The sequence below is a fragment of the Narcine bancroftii genome, chromosome 3 (assembly GCF_036971445.1).
Source record: "Narcine bancroftii isolate sNarBan1 chromosome 3, sNarBan1.hap1, whole genome shotgun sequence".
Lineage (NCBI taxonomy): Eukaryota > Metazoa > Chordata > Chondrichthyes > Torpediniformes > Narcinidae > Narcine > Narcine bancroftii.
Genome location: NC_091471.1, coordinates 14,826,240 through 14,841,366, shown reverse-complemented (window position 1 = coordinate 14,841,366; position 15,127 = coordinate 14,826,240). Strand labels below are relative to the sequence as shown.

Here is a 15,127-nt window from a genome sequence, read left to right as displayed (position 1 = left end):
TTTCTCTTCCCTCTGGGTCCAGGGGGTACAAATACACTTTTGCAAGCAATATTTTACAAATGCACCAAAAAACCCTTGCCTTTGTTTCCATTCTTGGCATTGGTTCCTTATGTCTGCCGCCGCCATCTCAAACTTCCAGTCTTCAAATGCATTTCAAAATGGAACATATTTTCATTGAGAACTATGAATCGTTTCTTTAATGGTTTGTCATGGTTCATCTATTGGCAAACATATTGTTCTAATTTTGAATCAAGCTCTGCCAATGAGCCACTCATATCTTTTTGAAGTTGTCCTTATTAAGTTCAAGACCATTTTAAACCTAAGTTAATTCAGACTTGCTCAATATAAAATGCCATTATGTTGCAATTTTTTTTTCCTTGATGAGAATGTTTAAATTACCTCATTTCCTGTTAATTCCATGTAAAATTGCTTTCAAAAAACCATCTTAATTCAACTTTTTTCTTGTTTTGTTTAAACATTCTCACAATTATTGTTCTCGCTTTGCTCCAAGCATGTTTAAATCTAGTCTCCAAAGTAACAGTTCAGAGATTTGGAAAGTCTGTTGAGTTTGTTTTGTGTTTCCACTAATTCAGCATTCAGAGCTGCTCCTCATCTTCTCTACCTTTTTCTAAATATGAGTTGAGAGTGAAAAAGGGGGTCAAAAGGAATGGTCTCTATTTTCATATTGAATAGGGAGAAAGATGCACCTCCATCATGAGAAGTTTTTGTGCGAGTTAACCCTTGTTGATCAGGCAATGAAGAGGGAAACTCTTCAGGTACAGATGAGATGTTCAACTTTGCAAAAATGTTACAGATGTAGGAAACTGCTTGGCATGAAAGTATTGAGCCAATTGATGTCCTGGAAGATGGGCGCAGATGGTTCTTGAAATCAAAAGGTGGTCTCAACAATTTAAAAGCTGCCCCTGTAAGTTCAACTCCAGTGACTAAAAAATACATAATTGAAAAAAGTGAAGTGAGAAATATTGGGGTAACGATTCAATAATTTCATGGAGGAAAGAAAGAGCAGCTGGCGTGCTGAGAGACTGGATAATCTAACAGAGATTGAAACTTGCTCAAAAACGAGGTTTATATAAATGGGGTATGAAATTAGTAACTGGTAAGAAAGAAACCCCTTTGCTAAAACATTTTATGAATCTTGGTATAAAATAGAACATGGGGGGGGGGGGGGGGGGGGTTATTCTCCCCAAACCCCTTTGACTCAATAACAGACTTGTATCCTGTACAATGGCTAACCAAATATTTGAAATTTGGTCTCGTAAAGGGATCAGATACTTCAAAAATTGTTATAAGCAGAAGCAACTGATGTCATTTGAACAATTAAAAAATAAGTATGGAATTCTTAACAACACAATCTTCTGCTATTTTCGAATAAGAGTATGTCTCAGGTACAAATTGGGCCCAACAATGTTTTTTTTTAATCAAATCGTAGTGATGTAGAGACTCTTATTCAAAGGGGAAATACAAAGAAATTCCCTTCAGCAAAGTATCAAATGGGAACCCAGGCCGAGACGGGAATCAGACTTGAATGCAAGGCTAGATGAGGAAACCTGGTCTGAACTATGATTAATACGATCGATGTAAGATATTTTTTTGCATCAATTATATCTCACACCACGAAAACTGAATAAATTAAATTCAGTTTATCAGACTGATGTTTTAGATGTGGTGAGGAGGTAGGAACTTTTTTTTTACATTCAACCTGGTCACGTTCTAAAATGAGACCTTTTTTGGGTAGATTTAGGAAGTTTCTTAGAGCAGATTACAAGAATTCAACTTCCACAACACCCAGAATTATTTTTACTGGGTAATAATACAGGGATAAGACCTTAATTGAAACTATCAAAACATCAAACTGAATTTGTTTAAAATGTGTTGGCAGTGGCTTGAAAGTGCATGGCAGTCACACGGAAATCTAATTGACATCTAGGTATTGCCTGTTGGAATGTGGAAACACATTGCTGTATTCCCCTCGAAGATCGCCTTTTACTTAAGAAATAAATACAAAATGTTTTTACAAGTTTTACGTCCGATTTATAAATCTCAAGTGTAAGTCTTCAGTTGTGTTCTTCCTAGCCCTCGAGACCTGTGTTGATCCTCCCCAAAGAAAAATGAAATAGACTATGGCCTATCGAGCCTGCTCCGCCATTCTATAAGCTCGCGATCCGTGAGGTGTGCGGCACTTTTCACCAGTCCATTCTGCTTTCGCTTTTCTTCTTGATCTTTTTCTATATCTCTTTGGGGTCTTTCTTGGGTGGGTGGGGATCAGGGAGAGTGGGCTATTACTATCATGGAGTAAATACTGGATTTACCTTTGTAAATCTGTACTCTAAGTGCAGTCAAGTACAACAGATTTTAAATAAAATGTAAAATAATTATGAAGTTTAGATGGTCTTTGGGAAAGGAGAGTGGGAAGGGTCATGAGAGGGTTTATTTAATTGTTATTATCATGGCATTTTCCTCACAATTTTTGGATGATTTCTATCTTTCAGTTGCCTCATTCAGTTACGATCCAAATAAAGGCTTGTTCAATCTGGCCCCATTTCACCTTCTCTCCGTTGGAGCCATATTTGGTGGGATGGGTTTGGGCTTCCTTCTTTCGATGCTTTTTTACTTGGAACAGAACATTGTGATGTCATTAACGAATGCTCCTCAGAACAGGTAAAGCATCAAAAGTACTAAATTTCATGGTATTCTCTGGTGATGTCAGTGATCCTGCAAAGCTTCATGAACCGAGTTATTTAAAGATTCTGTTGTCGTCTAACTCAGGCACACAGATCTTGATGAACAAGGGTTGTTGATCACAGGATAACTTTGCACAATTCCCTCAAGATACATTGGGCTCTTTTCCTTCCATGTCCCAATATGTGCTGGCTGGTAGGGTAGTTCTGAGTGTAGGTGAAGGGTAGAATTCGAGGTCATTAGTAATATAGAAGAATAAAAATGGGATTGGATTAAATTAGCGACTGATGGTTAGTATATTTGAATATTCAAGATCACAAGGCAAAGGAACAGAACCAGGCCACTAGGCCCATCAAGTCTGTTCCGTAAATCTACACTAAGCTACTCTAGTTCCCATTTCTGGCCTTTCCCCCCATATCCCTTGATGCCCTCACTAATGAGATATTTGCCTATTTTTTGTTTAAATACTCCCTGTGATTTAGCTTCCACTGCTGTATGTGGCAGTGAGTTCCACAGATCCACGACCCTCTGGCTAAAGAAGTTCTTCCTAACTTCTGCTTTATAAAGATAACCTCTAATTTTCAGTCTATGACCCCTTGTCCTCAATTCACCCACCAAGGGAAACATCTTGCCCTCATCCACCCTATCTACACCTTCCAAAATATGAAATGCCTCTATGAGATCTCCTCTCATTCTCCTGTACTCCAATGAATACAAGCCAAGAGCTGCTCAATTCTCCTCGTATGTTAGCCCTTGCATTCTGGGAATCATCCTAGTAAATCTCCTCTGCACCCTCTCCAACCACATCATATCCTTTCTAAGATAGGGGGCCCAAAACTGCACACAGTTCTCTAAATGAGGTCTCACCAGTGCCCCATAGAGCCGCATCAACACCTCTTTACTCTTATGCACTTTCTCTTGAAATGAATGCCAACACAGCTTTGACTGTGTCACCTCTCTTCTGATCCTGGCCTATGATAATTTCCTCTCCACCTCATTGACTCGTAGAGATTTATAGGAGAGAATAAAGCCATTCGACTCAAGGTCTCTGTGCTAGTATTTTCTACCAACTCTTAATCAGTACATTTACAATTCTTCAGGTGCTAATCCTGGTACTTGGAACCATAGAACACTACAACTGTGCTAAACTATTATTCACTTTCATTCTAATGGCTTGCAACTGCACTATAGCCCTCCATTCCCATCCATGTAACTATCCAAGTTTTTTTTTAATGTCAAAATCGAGTCCACATACACCACTTCAGCTGGCAGCTTGTTCCACTCTCTGCATGCAGATGTCCCCCCTGATGTTCCCTTTAAACATCTCTTCTTTCACTCTTGTCCCACCTAACTTCAGTGGAAAAATCCTGCTTGCATTTACTCTATTCGTACTTCTCATCGTCTTGAATATTTCTGTAACTGACTGCATCCTTCCGCGTTCCAGATGCCCATCATTCTGAACTCCTCTAATCCTTCTATGTTCAGGCCTTTTGAAGTGGATACAAAACTGATTTACTAAGATGATGTACCTTAAGCGTGAGATCAGAGGTCAATGGGGAGGGAACTGCCTTGTCATGAATGGACTCCATCTGTTAACTGGTTCCTTGACTGATTTCCTTGCAGACTAATGAAAGGCACAGCCTATCACTGGGATATCTTCCTTGTGGGCCTTATTAACATTGTGTTGTCCATCTTTGGGTTGCCCTGGGTACATTCGGCATTCCCCCATTCTCCTCTGCATGTTCGAGCTCTGGCCTTCGTGGAGCAGAGAGTTGAGAATGGTCATTTGTACGAAACGTGAGTTGACAACCATTCTATTTTTTTAATGGGTGTGAGTTGCTCCTTTTGGTATGGGTTATATTTTTAGCTTTCAAAATGGACATAAACGTTCTAAACTCTATTGGCAGTACCTAAAACATTAATAATGCTGCTGAATGAATCAATCAATTGGCTTCTAAATTATCACTGGTGCAGCCAGGTTAAGTGGTAGAATATCAGAGTTGATGAGAAGGTACAGAGACATGGTTGGAAGATTGTGGAAGCTGCAGAAAGACATGCCTATATTTGAGGGTTTGAACTATGGAGAGTGGTTGTACCAACTTGGTTTGTTATCTTGGCACATCAGAGTCTTGGGAGGGTTGGCGTGGGGGGGGGGGTGATCTGAGAGCTTTATAAAATTGAGAGGCATTGATAGGTTAGATGGTCAAATCTTATTGCCTAGAGTGGAAATTGATAAAGGTAAGGTGGTGGAGATGGTTTCTGTAAGGTGTTTGACAAGGCCTCCCATGGTAGGCTTATTTAGAAAGTCACGACACAGTCAAGGAACTACATGGGTTCAGGATTGGCTTGCCTACATGAGACAGAACTTAGCAGTAGATGGAACATACTCTGCCTGGAAGTCATTGATTGGTTCTGTTCATGCTACTGACCTCTAACTGCATCGCCAGATCCAGCTCCAAGAATGCCATCAAGATGGCAGATGACACAACAGTTGTCGGCCTCATCAGCAACAATGATAAGTCACACCACAGAGAAGAGGTGGAAAATCTTGTGATATGGTGCAAGAGTAATTCCTTGAATCTCAACATTGTCAAGATGAAGGAGATAATTGTGGACTTCGGGAGGACCAGGAACAACGACCCTCTACTAAACATCAACAACTCTGCAGTGGAGAGCACCAAGTTCCTTAAAGTTCACTTAACTAGTGACCTATCGTGAACACCCAACATCTCCTCACTTGTCAGAAAGGCGCAAATAGCAACTGCACTTCCTGAGAAGACTGAAGCGGGCAAACTACTGGCCACCATTTTGTCAATCTTCTATTAGAGCTCTATTGGATGTGTCCTGGCCAGCTGCATCACCGTGTGCTGCAGAGAAATAGATTGATCGGTGGTCAATCCACAAGACCATAAGAATGATAGGGACGATCGCTGGAATCTCTCTCTCCCTCTCTCCGTGGGCCCCTCCACCCCAAAATCAGCATTATTTACTGGGATTGTTGTCTGAAGAGGGCACGCAAAATCATTGAGGACCCTGTCCACCTTGCGCACAGAATCTTTCAGCTACTCCCAATGGGGGAAGGGGTTCAGGTATGAAAGCTAGCACCACCAAGCTGCGAAAGAGTTTCTTCCCACGGGGAGTAAGAATGCTGAATGACCAAAGGAACTGCTCACACTAGACATCCGAGACTCATATTCGTGGAACTCTATTTATTTATCTATGTATTTGTGTGTGTGTGTGTATATGTATATGTATGTGTATAATATATGAATACTTGTCCTGCATCTGTATTTGTACGTGTTGTGTGTCTGCGTGTTTTGCACCGAGGACCGGAGAACGCCGTTTCGTTGGGATGACATCATGCCATCAGATGACAATGAGTCTGACTTGATGATATTGTGCAGGGATCTATTCTGGAACTCGAGTACTATGTGATTTATTTTTACAAACTTCTTGGATCAAGAAGTGTGGAGAGTACTCAGTAAGTCTGCAGATGACATGAAGGATGGGTCAGTCAGTTGGCAGATGAGGCAAATGTTGGAGGTGTTGTGGAAAGTATTGAAAGTTGTTGCTTGTTTAATGGGATACAGACTGGATGCAATGTTGAACAGGGAAGTTGCAGATGGAGTACATGAAGTGATGCACTTTGGAGGGTTGAACTTGAAGGTGGAGTATGCGGTCAACAGCAGGTTCTTAATATGTGGAGGAACAAGGAGATCTTGGGGGCCAGGTCCATAGCCACGGATGTCTTCTGTGGATGGAAGTAATTTACTGTGTCTGAAATCTTCAGAATTGAATTAAACTCACTTGTTAACCCCTTTCCCCTTCTCTCAGGATTGTTCGAGTCAGGGAGACCCGCGTGTCAGCTCTGGTGGCACACGTACTCGTGGGGATTTCGCTTCTGCTCTTGCCCATTCCTCTTCAGTGGATTCCAAAACCTGTTCTGTATGGCCTCTTCCTCTACGTTTCTGTAACCTCCATCGATGGCTGTCAATTTTTTGAGAGACTGGCTCTTCTCTTCAAAGAACAGGTAACTGTATGAAAGAAGGAGACACCGGAGACTGCAAGTGTTGGAACCTGGAGTGGGGAAACAAATTCTGGAGGAACAAGGGTAGCTTCCATGGAGGGAGATGAACAGTGAGCGTTTTGGGTTGAATCCCTGCTTTAGCTCTGAGAAAGGAGAGTGAAGACCTGCAGTATTTTTAAATTTAAACTTAGCCATACAGCATGGTAACAGGCCCTTTCGGTCTACGAATCTGTACTGCCTAAATACACCAAATAATTGAACTCTGTGTCTTTGGAACGTGGAGGAAACCAATGTGGTCACAGGGAGAACATACAAACTCCTCACAACCAATGCCAGATTTGAACCCAGGTTGCTATGATAACCATTCCACCCATTTATTTTGAGAGGCACATATATTAATGGGGGGGGGGGGGGATCAGAAAGTGATAGGTGGATAAAATAGGGGTAAAGGATGACAGACAAATAGAAACAGGCTCCAGGTTGGATGGGTGGATAGAGTAGGGGTGAAGGATGATAGACAGATAGAACCAGGTTCCAGGTTGGATGGATGGATAGATAGAGGAGAGATGAAGGATGACAGATAAAATCAGGTTCCAGATTGGGTGGGACAGTACTAGATAAAGGGGGTGGGTGGGGCAGGGGAGAGGAAAGGCACAATGAAGTGGGGGGGGTACAAAGAGGAGTGGGTGAAGGTGGAGACAGCTGCTAAAGGAAGGAGATTGATGGATCCACGTGAGGGAGGCATGGTGAGTTCCTTCAAATATTGAAAAGTTCTATTAAATTAGATGGAGATTAGAACAAGGTAGAATCTCACTCATCAGTGTTGGTTCACCCCAAGCTATTTAAAAATCTGACAGCTTTGCAGTTGCATTACTACTGTAGTAATGGCGACGTCCTTGACCGCTGGTTATTATTTGATTCTCCAAAGAGTAACAGAGTAACGTTAAATTGAACTAATTGATTGAATCTGGAATAAAAAAAAACAGGGATTAATTATAGAAGCCAACAAGCTATTGAATTGTTGTTGAAACCAATTTGGTTCACTATTCAAAAAAACACATGGTGCAGATGTTGGAAGTCTGAAATAAAAGGTGGAAATGCTGGAGGTATTCAGCAGGTCAGACCGCAGCTGAGGAGTGAGCAATTGTTAGTGATCATGGGTGATCTATTCATGGCAATAGCATAGGAAGTATCTGGCCTGTCGAGCCGGCTCCACCATTCTATAAGCTCATGGTTGATCTGGCTGTAGACTCAGCTCCATTTATCGATCTGTGGCTGATAACCATCAATTCCCCCACTATTCAACAATCCATCTAACTTGGTCTTAAATACATTAAATTGGACAGCAATTCACTACTCTCTGGGGAAAGCGGCTCTTCCTCTTCTCTGAATTTCTTTTTAATGATCCAGCATGGTTGGGTGGCCTAGGTTTCATGGGCCATGAGATTGGACCATGAAACTCTGCCACTCAACCTACTAACCATGTGCTTTTTGGAGATGGGAGGCACCTGGAGTTAACCCATGCAGGTCACATAGTCACTCCTTACAGAGGTGATTTTGGACCTGGGTCACTGGTGCTGTGATGGTGTTATGATAAGCATGCTGCCTGATTTAATCCACTCCCCTGAATCTTGAGGCTCTGCCCCAGTACCTTCCAGTAAAAACACCCTCCTTCTTCTACCTTATCTATTCTTTTCATTTAAAATATTTCTATAGGTGTGTCCAGCAGCCATTCTCCAAGAACCACAGATTATGTAAGGCAGTGGTTCTCAACCTTTTCCTTTCCACTCACATCCCACTTTAAGTAATCCCTATGTCATAAGCTCTCTGTGATTAGTAAGAGATTGCTTAAGGTGGGATGTGAGTGGGAAGGGAAGGTTGAGAATCACCACTCTGGACCCAAATGTTACTGAAATATTTTGCTTGAGAAAAATTGTCATTGGGCTCATTTCCTTTGAAGTTATGAAACCGTGCACATAACGAGTCAATTAGGGACAATTAAAACCATAGTTTTCAAATGTTTTCTTTCTACCCACATACCATCTTAATCAATCCCTAACTAACCACAGAGCACCTCTAGCATAGGGATTACATAAGGTGGTATGTGATTGGAAAGAAAAAGGTTGAGACCCACTGATTTAAGGGGAGCCATGACCTGATGTTATAAAATATGTTCTTTTCTTTATATGTAGTCAGTAGAAGAAAATTATGGAAGAAACCAATTAAACTTGACTGCTTCACAGGGAAAGGTGGCCATAAATCTTTTGAGCAGAATCCTGAGCCAAATAAAGGTTGGGAATGGCTGGTATATAGTCCCATACTACTCTTCTCTCGTTAGCCCAGCCCCTCATTTCCCAAATCAATCTGGTGAGCCTCCTCTGCCCCACCTCCAAAGCCAGTATTATTCTCTCTCCAGTATGGAGACCAGAACTGCACATCATACTGAAGATGCAGCTTCACTAGGTGCACTGCAAACCTGCTCCCTGGCCTCTGCACAACATTTAAATTTTCACCATTTAGTTAATAGTCTGATTTGCTTTTTTTTGTATTTCAGTTTGGCCTTCTTGACGTGGAGGAGCCTGAGCGAGCATTTTGCTCTATATTTGATGAAGGGCTCAAGCCTGAAACATTGGTTATGAATCTTTATCTTTGCTAAATAAAGTACACTGTTTGACCTTCTGAGTTTCTCCAGCATTGTGGGTCTTTTTTTTAAACTTTAACCACGGGAGTCTGCAGATTTTCCTTTATTTACTTTAACCTATGGATGCTAATTTCACTTGTTTTCACTTTTTTTCCCCCCACCCCCAACTCCAATCTAGACTTCTTACCCTCCCACACACTATATCAGGAGGGTCCCACAGAGGAAGATCCATTACTTTACGGGTCTCCAGCTCATCGAAGTTGTCATACTCTGCGGTTTTGGAATGGCCCCACTGCCGTATCTGAAGATGATCTTCCCACCCATAATGCTGGCCATGGTTCCTGTCAGGTTGGTGTTCTCCATTGTATTGGGGTGGCCCTTCTCGAATTCCCTTTCTTGCCCAGGCTTATGGGCAAATCATAATATTTATGCTTGGAAGGTTTGGGAATCATCTTGCCAATTGGTCACACATGAGGATGAAGAATGAAATGGAAAGGCTGTGGTTATTTTGAGCAGTGTGGATAAAATAGCTTGTGGTTCATAGGGATGTGGGTATCTTGGTAAGCCAGCATTTATTGTCCATCCTTAATTCCCTTGAAGATGGTGTGTTGCTGTGGTTCTTGTGTAGGTGCTCCCACTGGTGTGGTTGGGGTGAAGGTGTTCCAGGATTTAAATCCTATGATAAATTCCCAAATCTGGATAGTGTGTGTTGTGAAGTGAACCCTTCGGTTGGCCGTGTTTCCATACACATTGCCCTAGTTTGTAATGGTTGAGATCATTGACCAGCTTAGGTGGCTAACTATAATACGTTATGTAGATGGCACACAGTGCATAATGTGGATTCCTCTATCTGAAGGTAGATCTTTGTCTCCACAGGAACTAACATTTATCTTTTATGATATTGGTGCAGAAGAGTTTTATCAGGACATTGTCTGATGAAGCAAAGTTGATTGATTTGGGGCTTTTCTCTTCGAGCAACCAAAGGATGGGAGGTGTCTCAATAGATGTATGAAAGATTGAGGGATCCAGATAGGGTGGAGACCCAGCATCTTTTACCTAGGACAATAGCAAATCCCTGAGAAGTTCTGTTAAGGTGAGTGGAGGAAAATATTTAGGGGAGATGTCAGAGCCAGGCACATGGATGCAAAAACAATAGGAGTTATGGATACGAAATGGGGAAGAATTAGATGGTTGTGGAATTGGCTTGTATGGGTTGGCACAACATCATGGGCTAAAGGGCCTGAACTGTGTTGTAATGTTCTACGTTAAGAATTGTGCAGCCATCATTTTGGTCAATGCCATCATGGACAGATGATTCTCTCACAGAGAATGAGTGGTGGAATGAGGTGTTGATTCAGTCACAACCCACTCCCTATTTCGATTAGCAATAGAGTCTAGTGCTTCCTGTTTCTTGCTTGCTAACTGACTGTTAGTGCCTGTAAACTGGCTTGTCATCTTCCAGTCCAATCTAAAATGTTGATTGGTCCAATGTGTAGGCTGAGAAGCTACAGACTAAGTTGTAACAACTGTCGGTGAGAGTTAGGTACAGAACAGAGATGCATTACTGTTGAACTAATCTCAATTAATGGGTTATTAATTTCAAACATCACTTAATTTGGATGGGCACTGAGGAGTGCGGTAGAACAGAGGGATCTGGGAATATAGATACATAATCTGTCATAGGTGGATCGGGGTGCAAAGAGAGATTTTGGAATATTGGCCTTCATAAATCAAAGAGTTGAGTATAGGAGGTGGAAAATTATGATCAATTGTACAAGCCATTGGTGAGGCCAAATTTGGATTATGGTGTGCAGTTTTGGTTACCTAACTACAGGAAAGATTGAAAGAGTCTAGAGAAGATTAACAAGGATGTTGCCGGGACTTGAGGAACTAAATTACAGGGAAAGGTTAGGACTTTATTCCCTGGAATATAGAGGAATGAGAGGAGATTTGATAGAGATGTACAAAATTAGAAAGGTTTTTAGACAGAGTAAATGCATGTAGACGTTTTCACTTGAGGTTTGATGAGACGAGAGCTGAAGGACATGGGTTAAGGGTGAAAGGTGAACAGTTTTTAAAGGGAGCATTGGGGGGAATGTCAGAAGTGGTGGGAGTGTGGATCGTGAAGTGGCGAATGTGGGGTCAATTTTAATATTTAAATAAAATCTGCATAGGGTAATGGTACTGGGCAGATCTACCAACCTGATAGGCTGAAGGGCCTGATTCTGTAATGTTCATACTGTTATGACTAATGGTAATTTACTTTTTTTACCAGGAATAGTGGAACAACAGTTAAATTGACCTTGTGCTCAGAGCTTTAAGTCAAGGCATGGTTTCAAATCCCACCAGAGGATCCACTGGGGAATTTAAATTAATTATTAACAATGACTACGTTTAGAAAGTATTTGGGCAATTGGTATTGGATGAGTTCAGAAGGATAGAGACCACATGTTGGCAAATAGGTCTAGCCCAGAATGCCAACTTGGTCAGCAGGGATGATCAGGGCTGAATGGTCTGCTCTCCACTGCATTGGCTCTGTGACTGTGTCAGAAGAGGAATCTACCCACCAGCACCCAGTGAAGATGTGGATCACCAGCTTCTGTGGAGAAGGAGTATCCCCCACCACCATTCAAGCTTGGTACAGTCATCTGCTTTGGTGCTCTTGAGCCTGCCAGACCATAGAAATCATAGAACATTACATCACAGAAAAAGGCCATTCAGTCCTTCTAGTATTTGCCAAAACATCATTCTTCTAGTCCAATTGACTTGCACACGTTCCATAACCCTCCAGACCACTCCAATGCATGTATCTATCCAATTTATTCTTAAAACTTGAGAGTGACCTCATATTTACCACCTCAGATGCCAGCTTGTTCAACTCTCCCACCACTCTCTGAGTGAAGATGTTCCCCTAAACCTTTCCCCTTTCATTCCCTCCTAATCTAAGTGGAAAGAGCCTACTCTCATTTACTTTGCCCACACCCCTCATAATTTTGTAAACCTCTATCAAATCTCCTCTCATTCTTCTACACTCTATGGAATAAAGTCCCAACCTGTTTAATCTTTCTCTGTAACAGACTGAAAAAATGGGGGAGGGGGTGCGGTGGATTTGAATAAATTGGGGAAAGGAGGACAAAAAGGAATTCAGGAGGAGGTGTATTTGGATGACATGATTATCTCACCCCCCACCCCCCACACACACAATTTTTGTGATTTAGAGACACGGTCTTTTGGCCCACGGATCCATGTCACCCAAGTACCCCATGTGACTAATTGACCTACTAACTGTAGCCTGTGGAATGTGGGAGGAAATGAGCACCTGGAAGAAACCCATGCAGACATTGGGAGAAAGTGCAAATTCCTTGCATACAACACCTGATTTGTTGCACTTCTTTCTTTTCTTTGGCTTGGCTTCACGGACGAAGATTTATGGAGGGGTACGTCCACGTCTGCTGCAGGCTCGTTGGTGACTGACCAGTCCGATGTGGGACAGGCAGGCAGCGGTTGCAAGGGAAAATTGGTGGGTTGGGTGTTGGGTTTTTCCTCCTTTGCCTTTTGTCAGTGAGGTGGGCTCTGCGGTCTTCTTCAAAGGAGGTTGCTGCCCGCCGAACTGTGAGGCGCCAAGATGCACTGTTAGAGGCGATATCAGCCCACTGGCGATGGTCAATGTGGCAGGCACCAAGAGCTTTCTTTAGGCAGTCCTTGTACCTCTTCTTTGGTCCACCTCTGTCTCTGTTGCACTAATCACTACACTAACTGCTGCCTATTGTCTGAAAGCTGCAGACTTTTTACACTATTCATTGGCTATAATTATCAGCTTCTATTACTGGTATATAGAGTGGTTGAGCATGGACTCTCACCTTTCTGCTCTCTCCTTCCGCACAGGTGCCTCGTACTTCCCAAGATAATTGAAGCTAAGTATTTGGATGCAATGGATGTGGAGCATTAGAGGAACAGCAGGAATGTTTCTTTCGACCTCGGGGTGATGGGATGTGTCCGGAGGAAAGTCTTTGTATATTTGCTGTTTAAGCACAAAGACTGGTTTGGGTATAATTTAAGAAAGTGATTGGCTGCCTTTGCTATCATGTCAAGCCCCTGAAATTAAAGGGGCTACGTCCTATGTTCTGACATTTTATTGTACGTTTTCGGCACCAGAACTCTCTTCAGAGAAGATCACACAAAGGAGGAGGGATTGAGGGTTTGTGGAAATCACGTTGCACGGTTTTGAAATTTTTATGGCCCAGCCCCACGTTTTTACGATCCTCTTAGCACCTATCCACAGGACACGTTGTTGCCATTTGTAGCCTTCTGTCAGCCGGGGGTGGGGGGGTTTGAAGGTAGTAGCTGGATCCTCCATGCTGTCTGCATAGAAATGGCGCTGGGTACCACAGTGGTGCGAGTGATGCTCCCACAGATAATGCTGCAGTCTGCTCGAGCAGTCTGATAGATTTCTGATTTTAAATTCTGCACCTCTACTAGCACCTCACTGCTCAGTGCCTGCTTATTTAAAGCTGAGAGCCATAAATTTCGAAGGCCTGGGTTGTAGAGACACACATACTCTCTCTCACTTTGTAAATGGGCTGTAAATATCGATGGTTTGTTTCTACTATGGTACTAGAACCCAAACCCTGCATGATGCTGTAAATTATCTTTGTAATATTAACCATTGATTTCTCATTGCCTGCCATTGGAACAGAAAAATTAAAATTCTGGAAATGTTTTCTGAAGTATTCCTTGCTTTTTTTTTAAATTAACTTTGGGAACAGGAATGTGGCACAGCTCGGAGAGCTGTTGGCTCACAGCGCCAGAGACCTGGGCTCATTCCTGACCTCTAGGGGACGTTGGCATGGAGTTTGCATCTTCTGTGTTTCAACTTGATGGGGAATTTCACCTTCCACATCCCATTGAAGTACATGTTGCAAAATCTCCAGCCAGTCAACACGTACAAAGTACCACAGTTAAAAACTATGGCCTTGGTGAGGGGAATCTATTCATTTGTTGGCGGCTTTCTCAAGGCAGCAGGAAGTGCAGAGAGTGTCAGTGGAGGGGAAGTGGGGGAATACGTGCGATAGTCTGAGCTGTGTTCCCAACCCGCTGCAGTTTTTCTCAGTCTTGGGTGGAGCAGCTCTGGTACACCACACAGGGATGTACCCTGACAGGGACACAATTTAACCTCCATTGAATAGAGGACCACAACTTGCCTCCTTGCTATGGACGGCCTTGTCTAGCTTGCTTGGGAAAACACAATTCATCATATGAATGTCTATCATTCCCAAGCCAATGGAACAGTGGAAAGATTTCATCGATATCTCAAGTCAGCCTTGATGGCTCAATTAGATGGCCTGAACTGGGCTGATGAGCTGCCCTGAGTTTTACAGGGCATTAGAACAACTCCAAAGGAGGACCTCAAAGCTTTATCTGTGGAGCTAGTGTCCGGCGCATCATTGGTGGTTCCAGGGGAGTTCGTCCCCTACCGTTCCAAAACCAATGATGACCCTAATGAATTGTTGAGACTGTAGGAAAATTGATCCCTTTACCACCATCCTGACATGGAGAACACTCTTCCTCTGTGGCTGAAGACCTCAAAAACTGCAAATATGTCTTCGTCTGAAAGGGAACACTTGGTCAACCTTTACTGACGCCCTACAAAGGACCTTCTAGGATACTCAGACAAATTAGGTTGACCTGTATTTTGGACATTGGAGGGAAGCCACAGTCTTTCACTATTAACAGGCTTCAACCAGCTGACGCAGACGAGT

General features: G+C 42.6%; 1 protein-coding gene across 1 annotated transcript in view; it reads left to right on the top strand.

Annotated features, from left to right (window-relative positions):
• The window catches only part of slc4a11 (solute carrier family 4 member 11), a 146,645-nt gene extending 132,592 nt beyond the window's left edge, over positions 1–14,053 (top strand). Inside the window, exons 15-19 of the mRNA XM_069922730.1 lie at positions 2,511–2,679; positions 4,324–4,497; positions 6,535–6,730; positions 9,547–9,716; positions 13,254–14,053. Of these exons, the coding sequence (XP_069778831.1) occupies positions 2,511–2,679; positions 4,324–4,497; positions 6,535–6,730; positions 9,547–9,716; positions 13,254–13,317 (773 nt within the window). The 3' untranslated portion in view covers positions 13,318–14,053. The remainder of the gene's footprint in view (positions 1–2,510; positions 2,680–4,323; positions 4,498–6,534; positions 6,731–9,546; positions 9,717–13,253) is intronic.
• The last annotated feature ends 1,074 nt before the right edge of the window (positions 14,054–15,127 follow it).